The 17,862-nt window shown below is 49.5% G+C and overlaps 1 protein-coding gene across 1 annotated transcript; it reads left to right on the forward strand.

Moving 5' to 3' along the window:
- Positions 1–1,746: 1,746 nt before the first annotated feature.
- Positions 1,747–13,858, forward strand: LOC104614834 (ran-binding protein 10-like; the record flags this gene model as incomplete). The annotated part of the gene is made up of 8 exons (XM_010296716.1): positions 1,747–1,859; positions 4,597–4,705; positions 5,697–5,845; positions 7,701–7,896; positions 9,267–9,391; positions 10,277–10,422; positions 10,900–11,011; positions 13,164–13,858. Coding segments are annotated over 8 exons (1,081 nt in total), but the record flags the coding sequence as incomplete, so codon positions are not given.
- Between the last annotated feature and the right edge of the window lie 4,004 nt (positions 13,859–17,862).

Raw genomic sequence — 17,862 nt, forward strand, 5'->3', positions numbered from 1 at the left:
TGACTCGGCATTGGTCGTTTGAGAATCTAAGGGGTCCGTGCCAGAAGGAGGAGAACTGTGTGTGGTTTGTAGAGAGAAGCGTGCAGTCAAATTCTGCCTTGAAGGAGAAAAGCCACAGACGGGGCAAGCCCTCTCCACCACCACCATGGCCGCTCTGGGTGAGAGAAGCACCCCTAGATGCAGCACAGACATAGCTGCTCCTCCGATTTGATCATTTCTGCCCTCAACAAGTTTCAACCGTGGCTCCCAAGCGATAAAAGTCATTGCTTTGGAGAGCCTGGGCTTCTGAAAGGTGGTTGCTGTCTGCGTGAACGCGTCACGTAGGTCACAGTGGAGGGGGATAATGTTTCCCCCAGGACTTCGGGAGAGGTACCCCAGACGTGCTGCTGAATGTTTGAGAGCGTGCAGCACTGCTGTAGTAAGTAGCTGAGGCTGAGAACTGATAAGTCATTGCTGAAAACCAGCCTGGCAGAGGGACCGGCGCGTCACGCTGCCGTGTACCCACGCAGGGACGCTTCCCCCGGCGCCACGGGCAGAGGCGGCGTAGGGAGGAGCTCGGGTTTTGTGCAGCTTTCTAGAGGATTTAAATCTTTTGCAGCATTGAGCCTCTGACTCTGGCTACCGAATTACACTGAAGCGAGTCGGCTTTTTGCTCTCCGTCCCTGCCAGCCTGGACCGCAGGGCGACCTGGCCGCCGCGTTCGACGCAGGGATGCGCTTCATTACGCCCGTCTCTGTCATGCCAAGGGCAAAGGGCATGTCTTGTACCAACACTGGTCAGAAGCGCTTGTTTTTAAGACAAGTTTTAAAAATTATACGCTTGCCTAAAACGTTACGCCTGAAAATTATTGCTGACTTATAAGAGGCTTCTTTCTTGCATGGAAGTAGCGAAGTTGAATGCGTGTTTTGGGCTGTGACTTGGTCAGATCAACACCAGCATCATCATGAGAAGCCTGTTTTGGGATTTATCACTAGCAGCTTTGAAATGCTGTGCTGGCTTTTTAGGTTTTGTTAAAACCCAGTGAGCATTAACATTTACCTGCCATATCCTGAGAAGGCAGACATGCTTTAGAAGCGGTCTGTTCAGAAAGGTGGTTTTGTTGTGTGTGTTTTCTGACGGTGATACTACCCCCGCCAACGATTTTTGAAAATACAACTTAAAGATGTGTTAACATTTGTAAAATCAATGCTGACAGTCTACTCTCTGTAATTACAATCAGCAGATAAAAGTATCTGTGAATTCATAAGGAAATTCAACTACCAAAGATAAAATTGCTGGCAAAATAAGTGATGGAAGAAATTCAGGACCAGGATCTTTTTTTTTTTGAGGTCTACTTGAAAGCCGTGAGCCTCGCTGAGGTTTGGGTTTTCTGTCTGTATAGGAGGGGGCTGTATCTGTGTCACTGGCAGTAACACTGTACTGGACCCTTGGACATTACAAATGACCCTTGGACAGCAGTGATTAATTAAATAACCACTGTGTATGCATTGGGGATCTTAATTTTTTTTTTTTTTTTTTTTTTGCCTTAAGGTGAATTTAGAGTCTCTCTTCTGTTTCCTGAGGAGCAAGCGCCTACCTAGAAAATTTATACTGTCTGGACTCAGAAGTAGGACGCTGTTTGTGTCCTGAGCAACCTGAGTTTGGTCACTGAAATTGCAGCTTCTGTTGTGTTGATGTTTTTTCTCCAGCGTGATTACCCTATTTTACCAATGCCTCTTCATCTGTTTGTGTTTTCTTATTTTCTAGTATGGTTTCGTCATATTTGGTTCATCACGGGTACTGTTCAACAGCAACTGCCTTTGCCAGAGTCACAGACACCACAATCCAGGAAGAACAGACCTCAATAAAGAATAGACAAAGTAAGTCTCTTGGGTAGTCGTTCCCGAAGCGTGGCACGCTGGCCGCGTGTCCCCTTCAGGACCCCGCAGAGGAATGAAGCTGTGGAAGTAGAAGAGTTATTCCATGACAGTACAAAGCTGTCCACAGCACGCTGCTGACCTGCCGTGGCTGCCTGTGGGTCAGTAGAGCTTGGGGACCACTGCTGGGAGCACTTCTCCCACCATCTCTGTGTCCTCTCCACCCTCTGCCACCTTTGCCTGAAGAACTGCCCTATTCTTTCCTTTGCCTGTCTGCTCTGAGAAATGCCCCGCATGCCTGGCGGTCTTGAATACGCTGAGTTTTCTTAGCAGCTTGGTTAATTTTCCTCAGTCTTGTTGAAAATGAATAGCTGAATCTTGGAAGAGATGAGGTGACTATCGGCTTTAGGTCCATCAGTTTCACACATCAGGCTAAACGAAACATCCAGGGCAGAAGGTGCTCTCCTCGAAGTAGTGCCAAGTTGGAGGACAATAGAATGGTTGGACTTTACCCAGACTGAGGTCACTGTGCACTTGAGATCCCTTTGGATTTGGGTTCTTCAATGCAGTCTGTTGCAGCAGGGGTGGTTTTCATTAGCATGACCGTAGGAACCCAGACACATCAATCTATTTTGACTACAGCTCCCAGAGTTAATGAGTCTTGCAGTCCCTTTGCACATTGGGTCTTCAGGTAAATTTTTTGCATATTGAGGGTTTTGCAAAGTCACAGCCAACGTGTTTAGCTCTCACTAGGTGAAGAATTTGTGTTCTGTGTCTGTTTTGCTTACCGCTGTTCCCTCTGAAGTGGCTCATCTCGCTGTTGGTAAAGGCTGTAAGTGCTTTTGGTTCCTGCAGAATAAGGCTTGCAGCTTTTTCCTGCTGTACTCTTTTGTTTTAGCTTTTCTATTCACAGGCTCAAACTGCAGAATCCCAGAACACTGGTGTGTTTTCTGCATTCTCCTGGCTGCTGAACACAGGCTGCGTCCCGCTCTGTGCCTTTCCCTTCCCTTTGTGAACCGTTTCTCATGTGACTGTCACGTATCAGGCGCGTCATGCCCCTTTGTAGCTTGCTCTCCGTACATTACATGCGCTTAGCCAGCATTCGGGTTCATCTGGGGACTCTGCTTAGTACCCAAAATAACTTGTAGTGGCTGCCCGTTAGTGCTGATGGGCTTTATGCTTTCCAGGTCATGCATTATGCAACCCTGACCCCAGCCAGAGGTCTTGCTGGTATGGGTTTAATTGGTGAAGCCTAGTAAGGCTGGGCTAGTAAGGCTAGTAAGGAGGCACGCGAGACAGTGCAGTCTCGTCGTCTGAGGACGGGTGGCAAGGCAGATGGAGGGAAGGAACACAGAGCTCTGAAGTTGGGGCTTAAATAAAAGGTGTGAGGAAAACACAGATGGGAAAACAAAAAGAGGGGAAAATATAAAAGACGCTGACATCTGTGAGAGCTGCCAAACGAGGCAAAGAAGAGTGCTGTCAAAAGCAGCGAGACGTGAAAACGGACGTGCAAGTAAGTAGAAGGAACGGAGAGTGAAACGAAGGAGACTGTGCAACACACGTTGGTGTGAGCGCCATGTCTTTGGGTTTAGCTTTCAGCTACGAAAACAAGCAAATAGACACTGAGAAGTGGGAGCCAAGACAAGTCATTGCGGGTTGTTACTGGGAATTGCTAGTGAGGATCACCGAGCTGGGCTTTCAAGAGCTTATGACTTGTGAAAGTCACAGCCTGTTGTTATTAGAGCCTCTGCTTGCAAAGCACCTCACAGGCAATTCAAAACCTCCTCTCTGTTGTTTGTAAGGAGTCCTGGAAAAAACAGAGAGGGAAGTGCAATGCAGTTTCAGTTTTAAGTACATTTAGGTTTTAGTTTAAGTACACTTAGAGAAAAAAAAAATGTCAATCTCTGTAGACCAGCAGCTTCCCTGAGTGTTGTGGGATGGGATCGGTGACTGCGTTGAGTCTTGCACTTGTGTCTTCTGTCCCACTGAAGGAACATACCTGGGACTCGAACACCCAGGGTGATATAGATGGCTCCTGCCTTGTGTCTTTACACCTGGTAGAAACGTAGAACTTGTTGAGCTGTTTCTAGCTTAGTCAGTAGTTGATTCCTGGAGCTGGCTGACATCCTCATTGCAGCTCAGATTACTTCTCTGGGAATATATTGAGGTGGAACATGCAGGAACCCCGTTTTGTTGGTATAATTACTTCTGCTTAGAGGTAGGGATAGTGGGGAAGCGGTACCGTGCTGTGGTTTAAGCCCCTAGACCCTCTAAGAATACTCTGCTCATCTGGTGGTCAGCCCTGCAGTAATCTTCCAAGCAAGGACCAGCCAGAGGATGTAACGTGGGGCTGACTTAGGGCTTTTCCCTCTGACATTGTCATTTTCCCCTCTGAAACTCATTTCCCCAGCAGCCTCCTTGCTCCCATCCAGCTGTCGTGTCCTGCTTTCTTCTCCGTCACTGTGCCTAAAGGACTAAAGTCCCAGAGCACCCCACCCCAGCGCACCCACTCCGTCTTTCCGATCCTTCTACTTTTGGTGTTTCTGAGCCACTGACAGATTCTCTCTCATTTTCACAGGCTTTTCCTCATCCTAATCCATAATAAATGGGATACGCTCCCCAGTGCTCCCTAGCGCCTGTGCAAGGTCGTAGTGGGGAGCTGTGTGGCATATGTGAGACAACTCTTCTGGCTGTTCTTCTTGGCTGGTCCTGTGTGTCAGCAGGTCTCCTTTTCTTTCAGGAATACAGAAGCTAGTATTAGCAGGCAGAGTGGGAGAGGCTATAGAAGCCACCCAACAGCTCTATCCTGGCCTCCTAGAACATAACCCCAACCTGCTCTTCATGTTAAAGTAAGTATGGATAGCTTTATGCTCCCTAATGCCGAACTGTGTAGATGAAGGAGGGAAGGAAGAGGCTGTCCAGCCATCCAGTCTGGCTGCACACCTCGGTCTGCATTCAAACTGGTTGAGACGCCTTTGGGAGAGGATGTAGGTTCAGTCCTTTGCACAGTGCTTGTAGCAATGTGGACGTAGCCCTTTTGTTGCTGCTCGGACCCAGTAATGGCTTTGCCTCACGAGGTGCGGCAGAGGTGGCTGAAATTTTAGCTCTGCTGACTGCCAGAAACTCCTTCACCGATGGCTTTACTTGTCTCGTGGAGATCTTGCGACGCTGGAGCACGGGGCAGTCACTGTGAAGGTTCCTAGAAAGGCAGACCTATGGAAAAGGCTGTCTGGGGTAGAGACTGAAGGCAGAAAGTGCTTGTGTGTCCCAGTTCGCCCAACCATATGTCCCAGCCCAGTGGCTCTCCCCAGCCTCCTGAGACACGTAAGGACAATTCCCAGTGAAGCTAAATGGGGAGATGTCCTCACTGTCAGCGTGGATATTGCATTTTTTACCCTTCCGTGTCTATTTTCCATTGGCCAACAGTATTTCTAGGTTGATGGAGTAGTGGGGGAACTGTGATGTTTGGTAGATTTAGTATCTTCTCCCTGACAAAAAAAAACCCCACAGCTGAATTTTGGAGTACCCGCAGAGGTGGTGGAGATGGAAGCATGCTGTAAGGGAACAGTTTCTTCTTAGCACAATGGAAATAAACTTGCTTTTGGGGAATGTCTCGACATTCACTAGCATCAAAGTTGGAGTTTCTGAACTCCTTCCTCCCATAGCATTATCAGAGCACTCGCAATACAAAGGTACCAGAAGTCTAAAATGTCTTTTTCAAAGCCAAGAAATTCAGCTCCTCTGCAGTTTCTAGGACTTCTCAATCACTCAGGAAGCCTCAGTGCGGAGCATCCTGGCTGTCACGCACCCTTTTCTCCCTCTTCCTTCCTATGAAATCAGGTGTCGGCAGTTTGTGGAGATGGTGAACGGGACAGACAGTGAAGTACGTTGTTTCAGTGCCCGCAGCCCCAGATCCCAGGACAGTTACCCCGGGTCCCCCAGCTTGAGTCCTAGACATGGATCAAGCAACTCACATGTTCATAGCACCGGTAAGTTTGTTTTCCATGTCTCCTGCTGAGAAGAGCAAATGTCAACTGCTGTCCGTTACCTGCTGCTTTCTGTACATTATGCTATGAAATGTTCTTTTCCTTCGTGATACCCAGCTGAGAGGACATACTGGTGTCGTGGGTGTCTCTACACTGTTACAGAATTGGTTTTGTGTGAGTAATTTTCCACAGACAATTGTCTGCAGAGCAGATTTTTTTGGGGATAAAGCTTTTATAGGTGGCCTTCTAGTGCAGCCACTAGTGTTTCACTGACCGAGCTGCAAGAGGCGGTCTGGAGAGCAAAGCCAGACTTCCTTGGAGTCTGCAAAAAAACTGCTTTCCAGGAAGGACCGAGCAGAAGATGCACTGTTCTGGCCAACTGAGTGAAAGATTAGAGGGATGCCATGCACTCTACCTTGCAAGCTCTGAACGTGGGAGGAGGGAACCTGCAAAACCCATCTCTCAAGCATCAATTTTTTGCGGTTTGGGAAACGAAACTTTAGGATTTGAAGTGGAAAGAACAAGGTAAACCAGGACACGCAGGCTATCTTCCCTAGGTAGTTATTGACTACAGCTTTGAAGATGGAGTGGGCCAGGGAGTACGACTTGCAGAGCCCCTAAAACAGTCTGAGTTGCTTCACTGAGCCGTGAGCTGCTCACGGCCATCCAAGTGTGTTTAGTTTTCGGTATTCCCACAGCTGCGTGTGATGAACTGTGGACAGACAAACATTTAAGGGAAAGGAGGACAATCACCTGAATGCCTCCAAGCTGTCACTCACCTTCCCAAGCCAGTATCTCTGTTTTCCTGTATTGTGTTGTGAGAAACCCTGGGTATATTTCTCTGACTAGATAGTCAGAACACTCCCATCCCTCCAGAAAAGCTCTTGGTAGTACCCGTTTTCAACCAGGAGATGGCTACGTAAAAAAAACCTGGCAGCACAAGGCAGCATTCATGTATACTTGCCTCCATACACAGGACAAGACCTTCCACAGTTCTCTGTCAGATCTTGTTCTTTCAAAATCGTGATCATTTCATCAGTGCATGTTTCAAAGATTAAGCAGAGCTGTTGTGCAGTCCGCTGTGTCTTTGTCATCAAAAGGCACAAAACAGCCCGTTGTTTGATAAAAATAGAAATAAATTCCCTAGCTATAAATATAATTGTGGGATCAGCTGGTGGATTTGGATATAGTGCCATCACTTCTGGAGGAACAGCCATGCCAAGTCGCATTGTCTAGTCAAGAGCTTGTGGTCAATATTGGTTGCCATGGGAAGAATATAGGAAGAAGACGAGCCCATAGTGAGGTTCTTCCAAAATATTATTTGAGCCCCTAAAGATTTGCCATTGTCTTGGTATTTAATAGGCCCTGTAAATTTAGCCAGTCATTTTTTACTCCATATAAAACTTGTGGGAACCAAAGGTTTGTGTCCTGCGTCAGCGAGTTCCACAGTTTGATAGGCACCTTTTGTGGGGAAGTGGATGAGATTTCAATTTATGAGAAATATTTGGGTCTGTGAGAAGAGAGTTTGTAAACTTCTTTACAAACCATCCCTGCTTCATATTTCAGCAATAATTTCTGTACTTGTGTGAGCTGTTGCTGGCGATCTCCTACTTACAGCCCATTTTTAGAACTTCCTTAAGCTCAGATGTTGCTGGTTGAGCAGCGGGGTTCCTTCCGTATTCATTTGTATTTTCTCTAAACCCCATTGAATTTAAGAATGGTGAATCATAATTTAAGATTCGCAGTTTTATTTTGCGTTCTTCCTTTGGGGCCTGGTCTCTTGCTAAATCATTGACTTCACAACAGTCTGATACTGTTCAGTCTGATCTCATTTTTTCCCTTTCCTCTTGACTTTCAGGAGCAGATAGTCCAACCTGTAGCAATGGAGTTATGTCCACAAAAAGCAAACAGAGTCACAGTAAATACCCAACACTGAGTTCATCATCTTCATCCTCCTCCTCCTCCTCCCCCTCATCTGTGAACTACTCTGAGTCCAATTCTACAGATTCTACCAAATCACAGCAGCACAGTAGTACGAGTAACCAAGAAACCAGGTATTTGTTCCCCTTTGTAGATGCGTGAGGAGGGTGAGATGGTGGGAGAGGGCTCAGTCCCCTTTCTGAGGAGCCAGAAGGGCATCTGTCCTGCTCTTTTGAACAACGGAACAGCTCTTTGTATCTACAAGGTCACTATTATTCCCAGCAGACACAAGCCTGTTCCAGTTCCCCTGCTCTGGCTCAGGCTTGGAGGCTCATCTCATAAGGAATATTATGATGCTCTTGTTTCAGACACCAAGCCGTCCCATTAAACCGATGTCCTTAGAGCCCAACGTGACAGTTTGCGTAGAAGGTCTCCCACTGGTCCTGTTTCCGTTACTGCTGCCTCAGCCAGTCGATACCTGCTGCTGAGCAGCTTGCCTGCCCTTTAGGCGGTGAGGCAGCAGCTCAAGTGATTACTGGGTTGGTGCGTTGCCCTCTTGAGTATTTTCCTTGGGCTATACCTCTACCTGTTGCCCAGTTCCTTCCAGATGAGCCTCTGAATCAACAGTAATTTGTTTCGTACTTGTGGCAGCAAGTCAGACCTTCAGAAAGCCTCCCTCCTCCACGGAGCCGTGGGCGGTCCAGGAGAGGGGGATAGTTACTGCTGCGTTTACTGGTGTGTGGAACATACTGAGCTTCCTTCGGGCTCGTTTTCCAGGCTGGCGTTGCAGGGCTGTCTGAGGCCCTGCTGGAGCAGAGGATATCCTTGTGATGAGTAGCATCTCTTGCTAATTGCAGCTGGCACTCATCCTCCAAGTACTGTGCTGAGCACCGTTCGCGGGACAGTGTGTAGTCTCTGTCACGACCTCTTGAGAGCCATACGGCACGTAACTGAGTGAGAAGCACTTGTTCAGACTCAAGTTTACCAGAACCATTAAGGCTGGACTTAATGATTCTTTTTTTAAAATGTAGAGCCCAAATCCCAGCAAGATGTTCTCATCATTTCAGTTAATCAGCAATCTCACTAAGGCTGCTGTCTTGAACATCTAAGCCTAGAGCCCTTGGATTCTGCGTTGCACTTTTTGCAAGGGTTGATGGCTTACCAGAGCCAAGATTTCCCTCCTGTTTAGCGTGTAAATATGTTATCTGTTGTCTGGCTGCTGTCACTGTCCCAGAGATGACTGCTTCCTGAAGGGAAAACGATAAGCTCTCTGCACCTGTAATTATGACGGGCACTTTCGGAACAGAAACCTGTTCCATAAATTTTCTTCAGAAGCCTGCAACAATTTTTGCTTGCACCGAATTAGACCATCTGGCTCTCTGTAGCCCAGCTGGCACCTTTCCTGGTTTACTGGCCATTCCTGGGCACCATTTGGCATCTGAGCTCTTAATTTCTTCCCTTTCTAATTTAGACAACTGACCTTTCTTTCCTCCTTTCACCCCAGTGACAGCGAGATGGAAATGGAGGCTGAGCATTACCCCAACGGAGTCCTGGAAAATTCATCCACCAGGATAATGAATGGCACCTACAAACATGAAGAGATCCTGCAGACAGATGAATCCAGCATGGGTAGGGCCTCAGAGGCAGGAGGGGTCACGGGAAGTAGGAGGAGTTGGTGCTGGCAGTTAAAATTGTGATTGGATTGTGGGGGAAAAACCGTGTACTTTGGGTTTCTTTCCCCACCCCGGTGAAGGAAGTTCTCAAGTTGGCTGTTTCACGGGGAAAATGAATCTGTCCTGGAACTAAAATTAGGTCTGGCTTTTCATAGTTCTGCAGCAATACTGGTGAGGTTGTGGAGCAGGGGAAGCAATAGGAGTCAAAGGTTTGTTCAGCCCTGAATTCCAGCTCAGAGCAGTCCTGTCACTTCTTCCAGCCGAGGGACTGAACGGAGCTGTGAAAGGCTGACTGACGCCCGGCTGCGAAGCGTCCTCAGCGCAGTATGGTCAGCTGTCGGGTTTGTGGGTGCTGTAGCCTGGAGGGAGAGGATGAATTAGCTACACGACCTCTGAAACTGGGGATTCCTCCAGTTATAACGGATGTCGTGGCTGCCTAACAATACTGGGAAGTTGGTGGTGTTGGCATCTCGGAAAGTTTTCTGAGTCCAGGTTTTGTTAGACCAGGGGTTTCCACGTTGTGTGCGCTGTATTGCACACGTGAAAGGGTAACGCAGCCAGAGCTGCAAGTTCCTGTGATTTTATCAGAATACTTGATCTGTAGTCCTCAAGCATTAAACAAACTGAGCTCAGGTTTTCCCTGTACCCTACAGGTGCCATGAAAAAGCCTCTACTGGCCGTCGTAGTGCAGGGATCAGAAGAGCTTCCACTGGGATAAACTTAGAGCAGGGAGCAGCTACCTGCTCCAGAAGGGGAAGGAGTTTATGGGTAGCACGACACAAGAGTGGGCAGCGGTGGGGAATGAGAGACGATTCTTACTTCTCCACTGCCTTTCCTCTAGAAGACAGCTGCCCCCAGAGGCAGCTCTGTGGAGGGAACCACGCTGCCACGGAGCGCATGATCCAGTTTGGACGGGAGCTGCAGATGCTGAGCGAGCAGCTTTGCAGAGAATATGGGAAGAACACAGTGCACAAAAAGATGCTTCAGGTAAGCCCGGGCCTTGTGCTGCACCGCAGCAGTTCTCTGGGCCAGGACTGGGGACGCGGGTTCTCTTGCAGAGCTCTGGGTGGCCCCCGCTTCTGCACCTGGTGAGGAAGAGGGGGCCTGCATGGGAATCAGAGATCGAAACTCGGTGAATGTGGCGCATCTAGACCCAGTTCTCGGCACCGGAGAGACACGTACCGCTCCTGCCTGCCTTCGCTCTTCTTCTCCCCAGGTGACACTCTACCTGCCTTCCCGTGCTGGCTCCCCTGCCAGGTGGAGGGGGCACCCTCTTTAATCCACTATCTTGATGGCCCAGTGTGGTCCCTTGCTGCTGAGAAGAAAAGGGCCATTTCTTTTCAGGAGGTAGGCACCTGTCACCTTGGCGGTGGCAGGAGGTGCCCTGGCTGATGGACCTGGCGGTTTTCCGGTGTGTTTGCAGCCATGCATGACCTTACCGTGCCTTTCTCTTCTCTCACGCAGGACGCGTTTAGCTTGCTAGCTTACTCAGACCCTTGGAACTGCCCCGTCGGTCAACAGCTGGACCCGATCCAGAGGGAACCTGTGTGTGCTGCTCTAAATAGTGCTATATTGGGTAAGGCCCAGTTCCTGTGTGAGCGCTACCCACTGGACACGTCTGCTCTCAGGGGCTGTCCTGTGGCGGGCAAGCCTGTGAGTGTTAGGGAAAGTTCAGAAATGCCTGTGTTTAGCTTTTGCCTCTCTTCCTGTTGCTGAGGACCGACAGGGCGGTGGTGCAGGAAGGGAGGCAGGAGGGAAGCCTGCAGAGAACAGATCCTCCTGATCTGATCTTCTTTTAGCTCCCTTTCTTGGGTCTTCCTCAATGCCGCTTCCAAGGATGTTCCTCGGCTTTTTCTTCCCCTGCTTACTGAGGAAGCCAAGACATCTTCGGTGCATTTCCTGCCTTTCTCCCTCCTTTCTCCAAACCCACCTGCATCAGTTCACCGGCATTAGCAGGGCTCTTTTGCATGCTCTTTGGGTTGGCAGAATTTTCTCCTGGCGTCATCCTGCTTTCTGGAAGGCAATGCTGTTGCTCCGTTGCAGCGTCTCATTAATTGAAGCCACTTCCCGTAGCGTTGGCTCAAAAGCAGAAGGGGCCGTAAGTCCAGTTACCTTTGAGCTCCTGTTGGACGTGCCGAGTTAAATGTGTCTGTCTTCCCTTCGAGCATTGCCTCTGCACGTTCCCACCGTGTGCTGTGCCTGCTGGAGCCCAGACTGCCTGGCTGCCTGCAGTCCCGGTGTTGAAATCGGTGCTGTGGTAGTGGCCCAGTTGCTCTTTCCCTTCTGGTTGTAACTGGGCTGAGAGGACGCCGCTCCGTGCACAGGTCTGGTTATAGGTTGGTTATCGTCAGGCTAGTAAGACAGCTCCCCTTTTTTTGATGAGCTTTGCTCTTTGTGTCAGCAGAATGGGTCACGGTTGGATCCAGGTATGAGGAGTCTCTTGCCCTCGTCTGTGTCCTCAGAGCCGATAGTTTATGTCTGCTCTTCTGTTTTCCTTAAACAAGCATGTTCCTTGGCCCAAGAGCTTGTTGTCGTTTACTTTCCTGTCTTGAACCTGGTGTGGTAAATGCAGGAGCTTTCCCTAATGGAAGTCTTGTGCTTGCAATCAATGAGTTGCCATGTTGTTGCTGCCCTCCCTCGCACCTTCGGCTGCAGAAAATCCCACGGTCTGGAAGAAAGGGGTTGTTTCCTTGTAGGCAGGGCCCTTGATCCTGTCACCAGACCATGCACATACTGTGTCATTGCTCAGGTAACTTCACAGGACGCTCCCCAGTCTGGGTTAGCCCAGTCCATCCGCAGCCTGCCAAACGCCGTCCGCTGGACGGCTTCTCTGTCTCGGAAACCCACGCTTGACTCCGGTGCAGTCTAGCTCGCTGTGCCCAGACGTATTGCCTTGTGGGTCTGTGCACCTCACGTTGAGTGTGCCAGAAGGAGATTCAGAGATTATCTTCTGGGGGAAGGAACAGCTTGATGGAGAAACCCACGAGGGCTCCTGTTCTGTCTGAGTAAAGGAACAGAAACGATACGGTTTGAGAAGGAGCGTCCCTTCCCCTGACAGTCACCATGGGCAGGTGTCCAGCAGGGTGGCTCAGTTCAGCCGTTGTTTGTCCAGTGCTTGAGCAGCAGGGACGAGTTGCTGAGGGGTGTCACCAGGGAGACATGAAAGATGGTGTCTGGACAGGCTTTGTCACACAGGTCGCAAGACACGTTGTCTAGCTCAGCTGAGGATTCCCTCTTGCATACATAGCAAACGTGAAGTTGAAAAGAAACAGTGCCCAGTGAGTGAGTTTGTCTAGAGCTTGGACTACTGTGTAGACGTGGACAACTGGGAGAGACGGACACATCACCTCTCACTTGGTCCCAGTTTCTCCTGCCTTTCTTTATTCTTCCACACTTTGATCTCTCATGCTTTGGGGGTTTTCTGGCAGACACTGAGGCAGCAGGAGCTTCACTGCCTTTTTCTTGCTCTGACTGCCATGGCAGCACCTTCTCAAAGGCCCCGTTGAGCTCTGGCCCCACGTGGGACGTGTCGTGGGTGGTGGGGCGTGCGGACGAGCAGCGGTGCAGAGCCAGCATTACGTAGGAGTAGCTTCCTTCCAGAGCCAGGGCCTTCTGCCGGGCTGCTGGGCTTGGTGCCCAGGTGGGACTGAGAGCGACCCGCGTGCAGGTGAGCCGGCACCGCAGCCAGGATGCCTCTTCTAAACAGATTTCTTTTTTTACCCCCACAGAATCTCAGAACCTGCCAAAGCAGCCCCCGCTGATGCTTGCCCTGGGCCAGGCCTCGGAGTGTTTGCGGCTCATGGCTCGCGTGGGCTTGGGCTCCTGCTCCTTTGCCAGAGTAGACGACTATTTGCACTAGCCACCAGAGCAAGACGGAGTTGACATCGTTGAGTGCTGCCCTTCACCCTCCGTTGCTGCCACTCTACACCACCACCTCGTTCGATAGCCTGACCTCCCCGCCACCGACACCCCCTCTAGCACAAACACACACACACTGCCTGTGAACGGATTGAGTGCGTCCCTCACACTGTGGCTATTCCTGACCCGGGGAACCACTGGCAGATCTGACCCGTCTCCCTGCCGTTGCTGCGGCTCCAGCGGCACTCAGTATGTTGCTGGTTACTCTGACGTAGCGCCTTCCGATGTAGGGATTTGTCTTTGTTTTGATTTGAGTTGTTTCTGATGGATCCACCGGTGTTTTATCTGGAGAGTTTTGCTGAGCTGGTTTCTGCTGATTTACTGAGGAAGCTCATCAAGTTGGTGACAGCTTGTTCTTTTCTTCCCTTCTCCCTCCATCGTGCACACGCAGCATCATCTTCTGTGCTAGTTATCCGAACTCTTCTCGCAGTGGCAGTTCAGAGGGATTTTTTTTTATTTTATTTTATTTGAATCCTGTTTATTAAAAAGGTCTCTTCCACCTCCACAAAGTCATTGATGTATTTATTGCCCCCAGACTTGGTCCCAGCCATACAAATCATACAACCCCGCAGGAGACCTGGTGAGGTAGGTCCTGCCACGCACCGATGGTGGGAACTGGAGGAGCTTGGTCCTTCACGGTGCATGCCTCTCTAAGAGCGCAAGGCTCTCAAACACTTGTCTTTGTGAGTGGGAAGAGCAGAATACTTGACATTGCCTGTGTTAGTGGCTGCAGCGTAGAAGCATCTCTGCTCTCAGAGCAGCTAGAGCGACAGGACTGGCGAATGTGAAGTCATCTACCGCTGCCTTGGTGGAAGCAGGTCACGTTAGCCTGCAAGAAGCATCCGTGGGCGCTGCCCGGTTGGGCTGTCAGTTTTGGTGTTAAATCACAAATACACCTTTTTCTCCATATAGGAGGGCTCTGTCACTAAGAATAATAGTAGCATTTACTGACCCATCCATGTAACAGCGATCTAAATGAGCACTTTTGAATTTTGGAGGTGTCTTGAGAACGCTAGCGTGAACTTCGCTCGCCCTTGCAGGTTGCACGTGCCAAGGTCAGGTTGCAGGTTAGGGTCAGTACTAGCTTTGTAAGGTCGGAGCTGGTCAGAAGGGTGCGGCAACGTTTCTTTAAGCATCATTAAGAAAATTATTTTAGTTTCAGGTCCAAAAGCGACCAGCAAGGATCTGTGGATGAGTAACCTCCAAGTAAGGTGGACTAACATGTCCAGGCTGCGGTATGTATCAGGCCAAGGGACTCAAGTTGTTGCTAAGCTTTTGGCATTCAAACCATCTGCCTGTAAGTGTTCCTGAGCGTGTACTTTTAACTGGTGAGGCCGTGTAGCGGGACTGCATGCTTTGCATCCTCTTGCGTGCTTTTGGGAGACTTCAGGTTCAGTCTGGCTGTGTAGGAGGAATTGTAATTCTGCACTAAATGACTTTAAGGTCAGTAGCTCCGAGGAGGACCCAGGGGAGCTCAGACGTGTGTTTTACTGCTGTTCTTGAAATTTTTTTTTTTTTTTTTTTTTTTGGGGGCTTCATGAAAAGATTGTGTTGAAGTTTGCCCTTGCCTGTGCCGGGGCTTCAAGCAGCGAGAAGTGCCACTGAAGAAAAGAAGGAAGGTCTGTGACCTCTGTGCAGTAGCCCAGAGTTTTAAGGATTTGCTGCATTTGCAGGTTTGATTTGCAGCTGGAACACGAGGTCTGAAATCAAGGCAGAGCAGCGGGGCAGGTGTCCCCGGCAGCGCAGAAGACGACGGTGGCAGCGAACGTGCAGGTGGTGTTGGAGGTGGTTGGGAATGCCTGTCACTACCTTTTGGTGAAGGTTTTGAAGCAGTGCGAGAGCTGTGGTGGTCAGGCAACACGGGGTTTAGAGATGGAGGAGGTATTTTTATTAGATCGACTCATATAGTTGAAAAAAGTGGAAGGAGCTCTGTGCACCAAAGCCTTTCTTCTGGGCAGACAGAAGCAGAGGTCTGCACTAAGCGGAATAATTTAACTTGGAAATCTGGGGCTTCTGTTTCGGTTCTGGGGAAGACCTCATGTGCCTGAAAGCTCATCTATTGATTTTCAACTCTGCTCGTCATCCTAGTGATGGATATCACCCCAGCCCGCAAGTCCTTGCCTCGCTGCAATTGCAGAGACGCCTTTGCTCAGTGGACAGGCTTCTTTTTTGGAGCCACTGATGCCGGACCTGCCGGGCTGCCCAGCCTAATCCATCGTGCCCCAGTTGCAGAACCCGAGGCAGCGTATGAACGTGCCCTGGTGAGAGGGCATCTCCATTTCTTAGACCCATAGGCTTAGGGCTTATGGGCTGATTGTAGGTCCTTAGGTTGGAAATACTCCAGTACCTGGCTTTGCCTTTCACATTTGGCGTCTTCCTCTGCTGTCGATCACCTTTTAGCTTGCTGCGGTCGGACCTCCTTCATCTTTGTAGCAACACCATCTTTATCTCTTTCTGAGTTTTCTTTGTTCCTTCTCTTCATGGTTCCTTTAAGCCAAGTCTCTTTGTCATGTGTTATGTTAATGTCCCGCTTGGTCTCTCAGCAAAGCTGTGGTGACTATCCTAGAGCTTTTTTTGTTGTTGTTGTGGTTTCCCTTTTGCCACAAACAAACCCAAGAGATGCTCCTAGATACCTGGTTATTCTGATGCCAAGAAATGCATGATGGGATGGTCTCTCTGGCTTCTCATGGAGACCCTCCCTGTGGTAGAAACCATCTTGCTGTTGTGTCATGATTAATGCTGAGAGGCCACACTCTTAGTGACAATTAATTGCATGTAGCAGGGCTGAGTCCCTCTTCCTGCCGCAGACAACGCGCATCACGTAGTGGTGGTAGATCCCTGTATAGACTAGACAGCAGTGATGCTTTCCACTTCTTGCACTCAAAGCAATAGTACAAGGTTGAGTTGTTTTTCCCTTTCCACTTGACCCAGGTCCTAAGTGGCCTCACAGCTGTAGCCAACACCAGTCACTGCTGCCAGCTTCTCACCAGCTCTTGTACCTGGTGTCCTGATTCTGGTTTTTGAGGAGTGCAAAGGTTTTGCTGCTGTGACGTATCTGTCCCATACCTGTTGCTTGGGATTTTTTTATTTCAAGTGTTCTTGTGGTTTCACTAGTGGTTTCTACTTGTTGTGCTCACATTTGGACTAACGTGGTCAGGACTGCGTGTGGGAAAGAGAAATGTGTTTGCGGTGCGTGGTGGAGGTATAGGCTTCAACCTACCGCTGATTCCTAGAAGACATTCCTGACTCGGTTTTCCCAGGTTATTTTTCAAAGCCTCTTGGACTTTGAGTCCTTGGTGGTTCAAGTCAGTTAAGACTTGGTTTGAATTGTTGCAGTCATTTTAAAAAAACAAACGGAACTAAATTGAATTCAGGTCTTTGACTGTGGTTGTACACCTAACCAGCGGCTTTGTGCAGTTTAGAAATGCCTTTTATAAAAGTGATTTGGGATTTGTTATGCCAAGTGCCTCGTGCTTTGCTCAGAAACAGATGAGCTAAGAACACCCCAGCTGAGACTCTGCTTCATCTGGGTGGACCCTCACAGTGTCACTTTTCCTAAGAGTCCTACAGTAAAGCCATGTAAATGTTTGGGTAGCTCTTAGTAGAAACTGCTGGCTTCCCATTTCTTGGTGAGGGTGATGAGGTCTCAGCCGTGGCCCAGCGTTGTAATAGGACTTTCATTACACGAGGTTGACGCATAGGTTGCTCTGCTGGTCTTACTTGAGATCCTGGAAGAGGTCTATCCAAACCACGGCCAGGCACCGCTCACAGGCAACATTTCTCACCGTGCAGCCCCAAGAGGGGCTTTCTAGCCGTGGCATCCTTCCCAGGACATGCAGCTCTAACAACTAAACCTCTTCCAGCTCTGCCGTGTCTGCACGCTCACAGGGTCTCAGCTCTCACCTGATCAGCCCGGTGTCACCACCAAAGAGCTGTAATCTACACAGCAGGAGGCACCCTCCAGCTGTGTACTCGGGACACCAACCGCTCCGTCTGCCTTCCTCAAACTCGGCGTTGCAGCAAGGGCTTCTCAGAAGGATAACGTTTCACAGGCACCTGGTGGAAACCTGCTTTCAAGGGTGGTGAACTGCAGCCCTGCACATCATGGGCTTTGGTTTTGAGCCCAGTGCCCTGCCTGTTAACGTTTTGGGAACTCCAGACCTAGACCCCTGGGTAAAGTGTCCTTCAGTGGTTCCATGCAGCTGAATTACATCACCAGGCTTTTCTCACCATGGACAGGTGTTTGTGCTGTCCCCACAAGCAGTGAGTGAGAGCAGTCGCATCGACAGTAACATGGGAGAACTTTGGAGGGAGATGGGGGATCGATTCCGGAGCTGGAGGCGTTGCAGTAGCTGGGATAAGTGTTTCAGGGAAGTGTATCCACCTCGTATGCCTTGTACTCCAGCCTCTGACCATCTTAGTGGTCTCTGCTGGATGCATTCCAGTTTATCATAGAATGGTTTGAGTTGGAAGGGAACTTAAAGATTATCTAATTCCAAACCCCCTGCC

This window comes from Phaethon lepturus, unplaced genomic scaffold (genome assembly GCF_000687285.1).
Source record: "Phaethon lepturus isolate BGI_N335 unplaced genomic scaffold, ASM68728v1 scaffold8241, whole genome shotgun sequence".
NCBI classification, from domain to species: Eukaryota; Metazoa; Chordata; class Aves; order Phaethontiformes; family Phaethontidae; genus Phaethon; species Phaethon lepturus.